General features: G+C 42.2%; 1 protein-coding gene across 2 annotated transcripts in view; it reads right to left on the bottom strand.

The window, feature by feature from the left end:
- Window positions 1-6248: 6248 nt before the first annotated feature.
- ALDH9A1 (aldehyde dehydrogenase 9 family member A1) overlaps window positions 6249-14989 on the bottom strand; it is a 30119-nt gene continuing 21378 nt past the window's right edge. For both annotated transcript variants that reach the window (XM_058539720.1, XM_058539721.1), the window contains exons 9-11: window positions 12093-12234; window positions 9162-9274; window positions 6249-7031 (exon numbers count right to left, since the gene is read on the bottom strand). In XM_058539720.1, coding sequence (XP_058395703.1) covers window positions 6937-7031; window positions 9162-9274; window positions 12093-12234 — 350 coding nt within the window. In that variant the 3' untranslated portion in view covers window positions 6249-6936. The remainder of the gene's footprint in view (window positions 7032-9161; window positions 9275-12092; window positions 12235-14989) is intronic.

Here is a 14989-nt window from a genome sequence, read left to right on the forward strand (position 1 = left end):
CTCATACCTAACCCTGACTCTATCACTTATTTCTTTTTGAGTCTTTATCTAAAATAAGTAGCCTGTTTCTACTAAATGGGAGAGGAGCCACGGTAGTGAGCACCCCTCCTCACCCTGCCAGCAGATGCTTACTTAGTGTGTGAAGCTGGGAAAATTCTAATTAATTCTAATTAATTCTAATTGTGGTACTATGTTCATAGTCATGCCACAGCGGTGAAAAAAATGGGACTCAAAGAAGGAAAGTCTTTTAGCTCTAGTTAGGATATAAGATTATCTTATCACTTGCTACTAATATGTAGGATGACAATAAGGATTTTTAAAAATCTCTTGAAAATTGCTTTTATTGCTTACAAACTGAAGTTATAGACTCAATTTAAGATTATGAAACCTGATAGAGATGAATGTAACTTTCTACATTTGGATACAAAATCGGATTGCATAGGTACAAATGGGGAAGGACGCCTTAGCCACCAACTATGGAAGACTGACAAGGTTTTAGTTGACCTGGAGAACAATGCGAAGCAGTAGAATGAGATGGCTGCTCCAACAGTGACTGTGACCATAAATGACACTGACAGAAATATGTCAGGACCTGTGCTGTCCAGCACAGGAGCCACTAGCCACTGGTGGCTATATACATTTAAGTTAATAAAATTTAAATAGAACAACAGAAAAAAATCGGTGCTTTAGTTGCTCTGGTCACATTTCAAGTGCTCAGTAGCCTATGAGGACTGAGGAGATTTGAACCCAGGCCTGACTCTAAAATCCATGCTTTCGGGGCCGGCCCGGTGGCGCAAGCAGTTAAGTGCGCACGCTCTGCTGTGGCAGCCCAGGGTTCGCTGGTTCGGATCCCCGGGCGCGCACCGACGTACCGCTTGTCAAGCCATGCTGTGGCGGCGTCCCATATAAAGTGGAGGAAGATGGGCATGGATGTTAGCCCACGGCCAGTCTTCCTCAGCAAAAAAGAGGAGGATTGGCAGATGTTAGCTCAGGGCCGATCTTCCTCACAAAAAAATAAATAAATAAATAAAATCCATGCTTTCTCCTTTGTCTCCCTGTGCCACTTAAACAACTTGAGTTATTTATGGATAGAATGTTCTGGCGGGCCACTAAGATGGTCAGCCTTGGCCAGATGACCACCAGGAGCCCTCGGGGCATTTCATGAGGAGGTTGGACTGGATCAGTATAAACCCCAGTGTTAGTTTGTGAGAAATTTTCACCAGTGTAGAGAAAAATAAGGCCTCTTTTCATAAAGCTTTAATTTACATTAAAATGTCCCCTATGAAATGACGGTGATGATGAACATTAGGGTTTTTTGTGGTCCTGACTTGAAACAATAACAAACATAATTAAGTATTTGTAATAAGCTAGGGTTGTGGTTTGGGGGAGTTTGATGATAAATGCGCCCAGGGAAATAAGCCCTTGTGGAGGTCTCGTTTCTCGTCTACAGAGCGCAGGCATCAGTGAAGCAAGGCAGGGGACCTGGAGACAAAGCTGGGTTTTCACCTTTGTTTGAAGTCTTAACGGGGTGTGCTTTCAAAGTCTTGTGACCCATCGTCGTCATTTTCCTATTAGAATGGGCTCAAATGAAGTTTTATAAGGAACCCAACACATGAAAGGGCTCTGTGACAGAAGTGGGGAACCGGAAGCTCTGCCATTGCATCTCCCTGGTGCCCCCGCTCACGGCACTGCCAGGTCACTGAGGGCTCGGTGGGATCCAGTGTGAGATCGCTGCTGTAGAGAATAACCCTGTCTGGCAAGCTAGTTTCTGCTCAATTCCCTTGTCTCATGAAAAGAAGATTGGCATAAGTACTGCTACCAATCACTGCTAATCGGGCAGTGTACATTCCAAAGAGTCGGTTTATTTCTATAGAAAAACACATCCTGAGTTGTGTTACAGATGGAAATGAGAGCAACATCCCACTCTACAATTGCTCCACACTGTACCTCAGTATCCCCCACCCCCTGCAGGTCGTTGCGTGCCCTGGGCAAGTTTACTCCCCTCCCTAAGCCTCAGCTTGCCCAGCTGTAAGTTGGGGACAGTGATAACACTTACTGGATAAAGTTCTTGAGGATCAATGACAGTGCACGCCCAGGAGCAGCACCACGCTCCCGTGGCCAAGTGCCAGCTCAGGTTCCAGCACACGGTGTGGTACGCAGCGCGGGAGCCGCCTGCTGGTGACACTTCATTCATCAAAGGTCAGCAACCAGGTTACCTTCTTATGTTCTCAGGACCCCCGAATCTGTCCCGCTTCCCTTTTCCTCCCTGATAGAACTTGCCTCCAAAGATGCTCTCCTAACCCAACAGAAACTGCAGTCTCTCAGTTCCTTCCCTCCTAAGCAGCATTGTCCAAGGGGACTTTCTGACGTGATGGAAATATTCTACATCTCTATTGTCCAAAATAGTAACCACTCCCCATGTGTGGCATGGAGTAATTGGAATGTGGCTATAGCAGCTAACGAGTGGAATTTTTATTTAATGTACATTTACGTAGCTACCTGTGGCTAGTGGCTACTATACTTGGAAAGCACATCTCTAAACCAGTGGTTCTCAGCCTCAGCAGCCTGTTAAGTTCACCCAGGTGGGACCTTTTAAGAATCCAGAAGGCCAGGCCACCCCCCACATCAACTAAATTAGAATCTCAGATTTTTAAAGCTCTCTGGGTAATTCTCATGTGCGGCCACAGTTGAGAACAATTGCTCTAAAAGCAGTTTGGCAAAGTATTTTGCATAAGAATCACTTGGGGATCTTGTTAAACTGCAGGTTCTGATTCATAGGTCTGAGGTGGGAGCTGAGATTCTGCACGTCTGACAAGCCATGCGGCTGGTCCTGGGCCACACTGGGGAGCAGGGCTGTCACCCCGCCCTCTAACCCGTTCCCTTCCAGAACAGGGAGTACTCGCTCTGAGCCCAGTGGCATGACTGTTCTGGCTTTTAGAGTTTATATTCTAGTTGGAAAAGATTTAATAAGCACGTAAACAATTTCAAATAGCGATTAATGGTTTGAAGTAAATAAAATAGAGTAGTGGGATGAGGGGTGTGTGTGGCCACTGTAGCTTTCAGGAGGTAAATTTTTAGCTTTCGGCTTTAAGAAGCCTACACAGTGAAGATGTGGGGAAAACGTGCTCCCAGCGGAAGAGGGGACACCAAGGGTGAGGTTCTTGAGGCAAGAACAAGCCTGGCAGAGTAAGGAACGGGTGAACAGGGAAGTAAGAGAAGAAGAACTGAGAGAACACTGATGGTCACAGTAAGGAGCTCAGATTTTAGTCTACCTGTAATTAAAAGCCACAGTAGGGCTACAGCAGGAGCGTGATGAATTCTGATTTACTCTGAAAAGATCACTCACTGCTGATCTAATTTTTTGATAGTTTTTCACAGCATCATTTAACTGCTAAGGTTTGGTCTCCTACACTTCCTTTGCTGACTTCCCCTCTCAGACCCTGAAAAGAAAGACAAAGATAGGTCTTTAGGTATAAGAAAAACCAAGGAATCATTTTTATTTAGAGGAAAGTCAAACTCAGAACTAAGCATTTCAGAGAAGCTAGGGTGGAGTCTCTGCCACGGTGAAAAGCAGGCAAGGGCTCGGGATGCTTCCACTTCTCTGGAAGCTCCTATTGGACGACTTCGATGGATGGCGTCAGCAAACTTTAACCAACTTTCAATCTGTAAGATCCTAGGCAGCAATATGATCTATGATCTATCTATCAAGAAATAAAGGGCCGTGGGAGGAAAGAAGGAGCCCAGTGGCTCCTTTTCTACATAAAAGACCTACCCAAATATGAGACTGCTTCTATGGGGTCAGTAAAAAACCAAGTCAGAGATCAGGATTCTGAGCTATTGCAAAGGAATGAGCCAACGTGAGACTTCATTTTTTCTTCTTTCTTGCATTAATACAATTCCAAAAAAATTTCAATCAACACCTTTAGCACAGGAATCTGTCAACCAAAGAACTCTTAAAATGTATATAAAAGGATATGAGCTGAACCTGACATGGGGCCTCATCAGGATATAGGGTTAATTAGCAGTTACTCCCATTAAGAAAATCTGAGGGAATATATGTACCCAAATGTTAACAGCAGTTACCTCTGGGAGCTAGGATTAGATGAGAGAGACAGAACATGGTACCTACTGCTTCTTAACCCTAAAAAGTAAATCAAGAGAGTAGTAGGGAAAAAAGACAACTTCAGGAGAATTTAGCTAGATGACACAATTTCTCCCAAATCAGAGGAAGGCTTGGCCTCTTGGTTAAGTCAATGTTTCCTTAAATGTGTTTTGCAGATAATATAAGAGTATATTATTACTCTTATAAGATGCTTCATTAAGAAACGAGGTTTTTGTTCAAGTAAATGTGTGAAATACAATAGCTGATAACATCCTGGAACCACACTGGGTGTGGTAGGCCAAATAATGCTGCCCCCAAATATATCCATGTCCTAATTCCCAGAACCTATAAATGTTACCTTATATTTGGCAAAAAGAGACTTTGCAGATGAGTAAAGTTCAGGATCTTGAGAGGAGAGATTATTATGGACTATTCAGATGGGCCCTAAATACAATCGCAAGTGTCCTTATAAGAGGGAAGAAAGCGAGGCTTGACTACATAGAGACAAAGAAGGCAGTGGAAGCAGAGAGAGATTTGAAGATGCTAAGGTATTGGCTTTAAAGATAGAGGAAGGGGCTGTGAGCCAAGGAATGCCGCTCTAGACGATGGAAAGGCAAGCGAAAGGATTCTCTCCTAGAGCCTCCGGCAGGCATGCGGCCCTGCCAACACCTTGGTTTCTGCTCAGTGAAACCATTTTGGACTCCTGACCTCCAGAACTGTAAGATAATAAATATGTCTTGTTTTCAAGTCACTAAGTTTGCAGTAAATTGTTACAGCAGTCACAGGAAAGTAATACTCAGTTAAGTTCCAGGAACTGGGGAAGGATTGCAGAAAGCACAAGACTCAGAGTCCCACATACCTAGGTGGGAATGCTGCTCCTCAACTAACTGACTTGACTACGACCAAGACTTCTCCATCTCTCTTTCTGCATCTGAAAACCAGGGCTAGTATCCTCCTTATGCTTAGTGTGAGTACTGAATGAGAAAGGATGTAGCAGTAGGAACACAGTGAGTATTCGAATGTTGGTTCCCTTTCCCCTGCTGTTTTCGCTTTAGAGGAATTGCCAGGAACTCATCTTCTCCCAGATAGCTGCCACCATTTAAGTCACACGAGGCTCCCCTAGACGTGGGTGAGACATTCTGTTGGCCTTGCTCAGTATCATATATGTGCCTTCTGCAAATAAACACCAAGAGAGGTTGATTCAATTGTTCTCATCATCTGAAACTATAGTATTTGCCCAACATAATACATAAATAGATGTAGGTCCAGTAACAAGAATCAACCCTTATAGCTGACTACTAAATTAGCTTCTGTGATGGTTAATTTTATGTGTCAACTTGACTGGGCTAAGGGATGCCCAGATAGCTGGTAAAACATGATTTCTGGGTGTGTCTGTGAGGGTGTTTCCACAAGTCATTAGCATTTGAATTGGTGAATTGAGGAAAGCAGACAGCCCTTCCCAATGCGGATGGGCATCATACAATTGGTTCAGGGACCAAATAGAACAAAAACGCAGGGGAAGGGTGAATTCACTCTCTCCTTGAGCTGAGACATCCATCTTCACCTGCTCTGGGACATCAGCACTCCTAGTTCTTAGGCCCTAGGACTCAGACTTACACCACCGGCTCCCTGGTTCTCAGGCCTTCGGACTCAGACCGGATTACACTACCAGCTTTCCGTGGTCTCCAAGTGTGCAGGTGGCAGATTGTTGGCCTCAGCCTCCACAGTCACGTGAGCCAATTCCTATAATCAATCTCTTCTTAGACACATCTATCTATCTGTCTGTCTATTTATCTATCTATCTATTCTATTGGTTCTGTTTCTCTGGAGAACCTTGACTAATACGGCTACTGATATAAACCATTGCCCTGAAAGGAAGAGAAGGAGGCAGGGTGTGGAGCACAGCAACAGTCTGAAAAGTCACCGTGATCTGACAGCTCCTCAAGGACAGGGTGCTTATAGGGTGAGCAAGAACATGGAGCCTAAATGTTTACATGCGCCATCAGAAGTTCATGGCAGCAACCAGAGCTCACTCTTGTGGAGTTATTGCAAAGAAGGTCAAGTCCTCTGCCTTGTACGTTTAACTTCAGCCCTATCCTGTGTCCTACTATAACCTTGAGATGTGTTTAGTTTCAAAACATCAAACTGAAAGGATTAACTGTGATTTATTTAATATCAGTATACTACAGTAGCCAACAAATAACGTGTACATTTAAAAGGTAACTGTTCTGTCACAAGAGAGCATGCTGTGGTTCAAGGACTGGAGACAGGCTTCCTCCCCCGCAGCACTGGATGGAAACCAAGTGCTCACTCTGACAAGTCAACATTCACACAGAGCTGACCCCGTCCACTATCTAATCCCCTCTTATCCCAACAGTCGGCTTTCTCAATGGAATGACAAGGGGAGAGAGCTTAAAAAATGTCAGGGAGCAGAAATCATCTCTCCTGATTCCACCAGGACCCTCTAAAGGAATAAGTTCTCTCAAGGAAGCTAGAGAATGAATGTCGTCAGTGGGTCAAATCTGTGGAAGAAGTATAATCCCGGTCCCTCTCTCTGTCCTCCCGAAATGTGTTACTGGCTCTTAAAGATTTCACAGAAATTTGCTTTGAGGAAAATCACAACTTTCTTGATTAGTATCTAAAAGGCACTTATGCACATTTTCAATTAGGAAGATGATTGAGCGATGAAGAATAACACTGAACCATTCTCTTAATCTGACTGACCAAAATTCTGGATTTAAAATGGCATGGATTTTAAATGGCACTGCCTCTGTCGAGAGCTGCTTCTCATTAGTCCACAGCCTGGCCATGTTGACTGGCTCCACTGCACGTTTTCAAAAAGCAGATTCCACATCGCCCATCTCCACGCACACAGTCTTTAGTTGTGAGTAATATTCGATTGTGACACGGCCATTCTCTCTGCCAAACCCTGAAAGGAAGAGAAGGGGTCAGGATGAGCGACCACCGCCAATAGTCTGAAAAAACACCATGATCTTCAAAGACAGCCTTTGCTTCTCAGGGCTGGAGAAGAACACAGCACCCAAAAGTTTTGGGATAAAGGCCTCAATTGCATATATTATCTGTGGAATTAGAAATGGGAAAAGTGACCCTCTGGCTCTTGGGGATAGGGAGAGGGAAACATCCAGGTCTCATTTCTTAGCAATATGAATCTTAACTTCAGGTATTTACCACTCTAGGTTGAGGTCTGAACATGTTCAGACTTTCTTTTGTAATTTTATTTATTTATTTATTTATTTCCCCGAAAGCCACAGTAGAGAGTTGTATGTCATAGATGCACATCCTTCTAGTTGCTGTACGTGGGACGCGGCCTCAGCATGGCCGGACAAGCCGTGCGTCGGTGCGCACCCGGGATCCGAACCCGGGCCACCAGCAGCAGAGCACGTGCACTTAACCGCTAAGCCATGTCGCCGGCCCCAGACTTTCTTATCAAGCTTTAAAGCAGTCTCTACAACAATCAACCTGATGCCTTTGAAAGTTGGTGTTAACTTAAAACTTAACTCTACATAATAGGCTTATTAAGCTTGTCTTACACTAAACCTGTAAGAGCAGCCTGCTACTCACACCCTGCCGCTCATGTGGAGGAGGCACTGTTCAGGTCCCTGAGATTACTCCAAGTCCCAGACACTGCCCAAATGCTAGTCACATGTTAAAAGGACAGCATCTCATGCTTGGCCTCTCTCGTGCACCCTGCCCCAGGGCTAGGTAGGCTCCGCCTCTTCAGGGCAAGGCCCAGTCCCCAAAAAGGCATACCCCTAAGGAGCACCATTCAAAAGGTGACAGGCACAAAGGTCGGGCAAGGCCTCGTTGTCTTTTATTCCTTCCCAAGTCCTCTGACACAGAGCTGGCTGGGCATATTAGGCCAGGTACCGCTCTGCAGGTCTGGTCTTCTTTCTGTCTCTCTCTCATCCTGTGTAGCCATGTCTGTGAGCACAGACCTGAAGATTCAGATTTGAGGGAGGGGAAGCTGGCCGAGGAGGCCTCACCGAGGCCTAAGCTGCAGATTCTCAACAAAAATTCCCTGCACTGAGGGTTGTGTGTTAATAGAACAGTGCCCTGGTTCCCACTCTGCATCTGGGCCTGTGTGTACAGCTCCTCTGGGTACCCAACAGGGACGAGGATGATCAGTGGAGTATGATTAGGGAATGCCAGGATAATGCTAAACAATATACCAGATAATACTGCCACATTAACACCCACCATCTCATCAGCATTCATCAGGGTTTATACGTTTGCCAACACCGTGATGGTCACAAATATTTGCGAAGAAAGGTCTGACTCTTAGAATGGTGCCTCTACAAGGTCCAAACCAATTTCCATACAGAAGAGTATGAGAAATTAGTGAATACTGACAGGCAACAAACTCCAAAGAAAGAACCTCAAGGTAATGGCTATATTCCTGATGCTTCAAGTCTCCTCCTAATATGCTAGACTTATAAATTTGCCATATTTTGGTAACATGTCTGATTGTCATTACTGAACGAATGACATGAATGGGCAGTGGCTTCGGGAAAACATTCCTACATGCCATCTAGTGTAATAATAATGACTATAATTGATTGTTGGATGTTAGATTAAAGGATTTTTACTAATTTGGCATAATAGAGAAAACAAATTAATATACCCTTTCTGAGATATTACTTTAGAGACACTTCATCTCAACTGAATCTACAAACTCCACAGTGGATGGTGATGAGCACCCTGGTATGGAACCTCCAGGAGTGGTTTTATGCTTACAATGATCACAGACTGAAGAAAAAGTAATCTGACCCACAAGATAAACCTTTTTGAGGTGTATATCAGCAGTTCACAAGCCAGGCTACACATGAGAACCTTCTGGAGAGCGTTTGAAAAAAAAAAAGATGCTTGGCTTCCACCCCCAGAGACTGATGCAGTGAGCCTGGGGAGGACCACGAACCTATATTATTTCCCCAGGTGATTCTGATACACAGACAGGTTTAGGAACCTGGTCTATAAGGACTGAATTATGACAAGTAATGCCAGAGACCCGGGTTTGCTTTGACAATTCCCATCTCCTCACCTGATTTCTTATATCCACCAAAAGGCAACTCCACTGGGCTGACATTATAGTTGTTAATGAAGCACGTTCCAGCCTGAAGCTCAGCCGCCACTCTATGAGCACGCTGGATGTCCCTATGAAGGAAAACAACTGTGTTGGTTATTCATAGTTTCTTTTGCTACTGCTTTAACAGGAAAAGTTAGACTGCCAGTTCTAAGGGTCTCAAAATATTGCCAAATTCTTATTTCTTCAAAATGTGTTTTAAAATCTTGTGCCATCCAGGCAAAATAGATAAGAATTTGAGTTTTACAGTCTCACCCTACAAAATAAGCATCCACAAAATAAGTAGCAGTAATAGGATGCCAAAAAAATTTAATGGGGGAAAATAGTCTTTTCAACAAATAGTGCTAGAACAACTAAATATCCACATGCAAAAGAACAAAGGAAGATCCCTCTCTTACACCATATACAAAAATTAACTCAAGCAGATCACAGACCTAAAATGTCAGAGTGAAAACCATAAAACTCTTCCAAGAAAACAGGAATAAATCTTTATGACCTTGGGTTAGACAAAGACTTCTTAGACATGACACCAAAAGTAACAGATAAAAGAAAAAAATAGAATAGACTTTATCAAAATTAAAAAAATTTGTGCTGCAAATGAGACTATCAAGAAAATGAAAACAGAACTCACAGAAATGCAAACCAAAACGACGAGACACGACTTCACACGCCCTAGGATGGCCAAACTCAAAAGGACAGACAATAACGAGTGCTGGCTAGGATGCAGAAAAACTGGAGCCCTCAGATATTGCTGGTGGGAATGTAAAACGGTGCTCCCACTTTAGAAAACAGTTTAGCAGTTCCTCAAAAAGTTAAACACAAAGTTACTGGGACTGGCCTGGTGGCGTAGCGGTAAAGTGCGTGCTCTCCGCTTCTGGGGCCCAGGGTTCGCCAGTTCGGATCCCGGGCGCGCACCAACGCACCACTTGGCGAGCCATGCTGTGTCTCATATAAAGTTGAGGAAGATGGGCACAGGATGTTAGCCCAGGGCCAATCCTCCTCAGCAAAAAGAGGAGGACTGGCACGGATGTTAGCTCAGGGCAGATCTTCCTCACAAAAAAAAACAAAAACAAAAAACATAGAGTTACCATAAGATCCAGCAATTCCACTCCTAGGTATATACCCAGCAGAAATGAAACATATATCCACATAAAGACTTACACTCAAACGCTCACAAGAGCAGTATTCATAATAGCCAAAAAGTAGAAACAATCCAAATGTCTATCAACAGGTGTAGCCAAAAAGTAGAAACAACCCAAATGTCTATCAACAGGTGAACAGACAGAAATGTAGTATTATTCATACAATGAAATATTACTCAGTAACAGAAAGGAGTAAAGTACCGATACACTACAACATAAATGAACCCTGAAAACATTATGCTAAGTGAAAGAAGCCAGTTGCAAAAGGTCACATACTGTATGATTCCATTTACATAAAATATTCAGAATAGGCAAATCTATAGAGACAGAAGGTAGATCAATGGTTGCCAGGGACTGGGGGTGGAGAGAATGGGGAGTGACTGTGAATGTTCTTGAGATGATGAAAATGTTCTAAAATTAGATTTGCTGCCAGCTGCACAACTCTGTAAATATACTAAAAACCACTGAATTGTACACTTTAAATGGGTGAATTGTATGATATGTAAATTATCCCAGCAAAGCTGTTTAATACAACAGCAACAGCGTATGGGAGTTACCCTCCTTTGTGCTGGCCTTTGTCTGTATTTCAGTCGTAAAGCAAAGCAAAAGCGGAGACAACCCATTCAATCCTCAAATCTAAAAAGCAGCTCCCCACAGAGGATTTTTAGGGCAGTGAAACCACTCTGTAAGACACTATAATGGTGGATACATTTCATACATTTGTCCAAACCCACAGCATGTGCAACACCAAGAGTGAGCCCTGATATAAACTATACACTTTGGGTGGTTACGATGTGTCAATATAGGTCATCAGTTGCAACAAATGTACCACTCTGGTGGGGGATGTTGATAGTAGGGGAGGCTATGCATGGGTAGGGGCAGGGGGGATATGGGAAATCTCTGTACCTTCTCCTCGATTTTGCAGTGAACCTAAAACTGCTCTGAAAAATAAAGTCCACTAAAAAAAAAAAAAAGCAGCTCCTCAATCTTTGAGAAGCTACTACATCAGGTCCTTAAAGGAGGCTTGGGTCTTCCTTCCCCGGTTCCTGATCACAAAACTACAAAAAAATTTAACTCTGTATATCACCAAAGAAACAGCATAATCCCAAGGGTAAAGCAGTCTTAGAAAACTGCCTGCTACAGCCAAAGACTAATCCAAGTTTATAAATAATCAAGCCATCTGCAATCATTTTCAAAGAAATTTCGCTCCCAAATCACTTTCTGCTTTTATTATAGTGGTTAAAGTTTATGTACAAACACATTACTTACAATAATTAAAATCGGAAACAGCACCCTAAATATACAACAACAGATAAGAGGCCTACATGTGTTATAATGCATTCCGACTAAGAACTACTATAACGCCACTAACAATCAAGTTTTTGAAGAATACTACCCAGTATTTATATGCTTACAGGTTTCTAAATTTCTTGCCAGGTATGTTTGTAATAGGCAACAACTCGATACTCTACATAGATTAGAATCTTAAATATTTATCCAATGAAGAATGAAAAAAAGTAGAATTTTCATCAATAAAGTTTATACTTCAATTTAAACTCAATAGCAGTGTTCTCTGGCCATTCAGGGCTAACTAGAAAATGCTACTTTGGCATCTTCTGACTTGACTGAAGCAAACAGAAAATGCAGTGAGGCAAACTCCAGTGAGGGAACCAGATAAACTAAATATCCAAGCAGATCCTGCAGCCCCATTTCTTCAAAGCTGCTTGGGGTGTCCTTCCCCACATACCTGGTGAAGACACCAGCTGCTAGTCCAAAAGTGGTATCATTGGCTCTTTCCAGAACCTCAGCTTCAGTGTCAAATGATAAAATGGACATCACTGGTCCAAAGATCTCTTCTTTCACACAGGTCATGTCATCTCTGCAATTAGCTGCAAACATCATAAAAAACCAAACATCAGTGAAGGAATTATTCGTCCTGGCACTTGAAAATGTCATCTTGTTCATAGCAAACAGTGAAACACACAGCTTTAAAGAAATGTCCATATGACATTGCCAGTGTGAATATAAACTGGAATATCCTTTCTACATGGCAATTTAACATGTATTTAACATGTATTTAACATGTATTTAACATGTATTTAACATGTATTACAGAGCCATAGCCATTCTGTGGCTTAAATCCACTTTTCTGAATTTATCATAAGGAAATAGCTAACAGGGTAAACAGGGATGTATATACAAGGACTTGCATCACAAAACTACCTATAATAGTGAAAACTAGCAGCAACAAACTAAACATTCAAAATAAATGGATGATCACATGAATCATACATATCTCAATGATGAACTTTTACGAAGCCTCTAAAAGTAATGTTTTTGAAGAAAATTTAATAAGTAAATGCTCACGATAAAACATTCACTGAAAAAGATACAAGCTGCATATGATATTGCCCCAATTTCTGTTAAAATGTTACACGATTAATATTTTTACACTTTTCCACATTTTCTTAATAACTCTGTGATATGATTAGAATTAGAAACAATATTATAAAAAAAGAAAATCCAATATTTAAACACAAACAGAAATAATTGAGGGGGTGTTCACTTTTTACGAAAATGTACTTAAGTTCCTTTAAGTGGCTAATTCCCTAAAATGATTTAATTCACACTTGACATTTTAAAATATGTATATCTAGGGCCGGCCCCGTGGCTTATCGGTTAGGTGCGCGCGCTCTGCTGCTGGCAGCCTGGGTTCGGATCCCGGGCACGCACTGATGCACCGCTTCTCTGGCCATGCTGAGGCCGCGTCCCACATGCAGCGGCTAGAGGGATGTGCAACTATGACATGCAGCTATCTACTGGGGCTTTGGGGGAAAAAAAATAATAATAATAAAAAAATTATAAAAAATAAAATAAAATATGTGTATCTAAAGAAGCTCTTATATGTAGATGTCCAATACTGAGCCCCAGTGATTCTCAAGGGAGTGGTGCATTTATTTGCACCGTAGCTGAAAGACAGCTTATCTCAAAGCTGGCAACCACTGCACGGAGTGAGACACGTTGTCTGTGAGGTTGTTATACACGTAAACAACGTGGAGGCAGAAAAACAGCTTGAGACCCTGCCGTCAACACCAGCTCTATATTAGCTGAAGTCTACACACCAGCTACCCACATATTTACCAAGATGACGAGTCTAAAATCTCTTGAGCTTGTGTACACAAAGTAAGAATAGCACACTGGTCACCTGTGTGTTATTTGGGGACATCTAAATTAAATTTAATAAATTAATTCCTAAATTAATATTAAATAATTCTTAGGTTGTGTTTAAGGACAGTGCCTTATGTTCCAATTCTTTGAAAACCAGTAATCCACATATAATTTTTAGGAAAACCGTTAGCCAGAATGTTAAATTACTCAAGACAATTCATTACCCAATTAGTCCCCGAAAATATTTTATTATCTTATACCAGTTGATGATACCATATGGCTCTGTGTGCAGTGAGTTCTAGGTTGGAGAGTCAAATGAGACGAGGGGATAAAGTAGCAGCAGACATGAGAACAGGAAAGGCTCCTGCCTGACACAGAACACTCACTGTATTTTAGGCCCCAAATTTCAACTAAATGAAAGATCTAAAGATCTAGACTCTGAAGTCATTTCCAAACTTTAATGTGCATAAAAATGAATTGGGGACCTTTTAAAATGCAGATCTCGGGCCGGCCCCGCGGCTTAGCGGTTAAGTGCGCGCGCTCCGCTACTGGCGGCCCGGGTTCAGATCCCGGGCGCGCACCGACGCACTGCTTCTCCGGCTGTGCTGAGGCCAGTCCCACATACAGCAACTAGAAGGATGTGCAACTATGACACACAACTATCTACTGGGGCTTTGGGGGGGGAGAAAAAAAAAAAAGGAGGAGGATTGGCAATAGATGTTAGCTCAGGGCCAGTCTTCCTCAGCAAAAAGAGGAGGATTAGCATGGATGTTAGCTCAGGGCTGATCTTCCTCATAAATAAATAAACAAACAAACAAACAAATAAATAAATAAATAAATAAATGCAGATCTCTTGGTCCCATCCCCTGAGAGTTACACTGAGGGGTCTAGGGCAGGGACCAGGAATGTGCCTTTTTAACAGGTCTTCCAAGTGATATTGATGCCATAGACCAGAAAGCAGGCTTTGACTCACTAGAAGAAAGTTAAGGTGGTTAGCTCTCTGTTCTTTGCCTCAAGTCACAGCTTGTTTAAAAATAACTTGTTTTCCTAATTGTAAAATACATGTTCTCTGCAGAAAATCTGTAATATTCAGAAATGCACAAAGTATAATAAAAATCACCTTTAATCTCAGCATCCAGTGAAATCTACTATTAATATTATGGTGCATGCTCCATTCTTTCTTTTTACTATGCACGTATTTGATTTTTAATAGATTTAGGATAATTTGATATAATTATTGTTTGACCTATATTTTTTATTTAAAAATATATTGTAACCTTTCCTATTCATCTAGTAACTACAAGCTAATCCATAGTATGGGTGGTGGGTTCTCGGCTTTTCAACCTTAGTGGATCTTTCCTTGGCAAGGGGTAAAGGCCCAACTGCATCAAATATCAAGTGTTGAAAACTGACACATTTATCGGCTTAGGGACAAAAATCAGCTAAATCTACCTTCACGATAAGATAAGGTGTAAG

This window comes from Diceros bicornis, chromosome 4 (assembly GCF_020826845.1).
Source record: "Diceros bicornis minor isolate mBicDic1 chromosome 4, mDicBic1.mat.cur, whole genome shotgun sequence".
NCBI classification, from domain to species: Eukaryota; Metazoa; Chordata; class Mammalia; order Perissodactyla; family Rhinocerotidae; genus Diceros; species Diceros bicornis.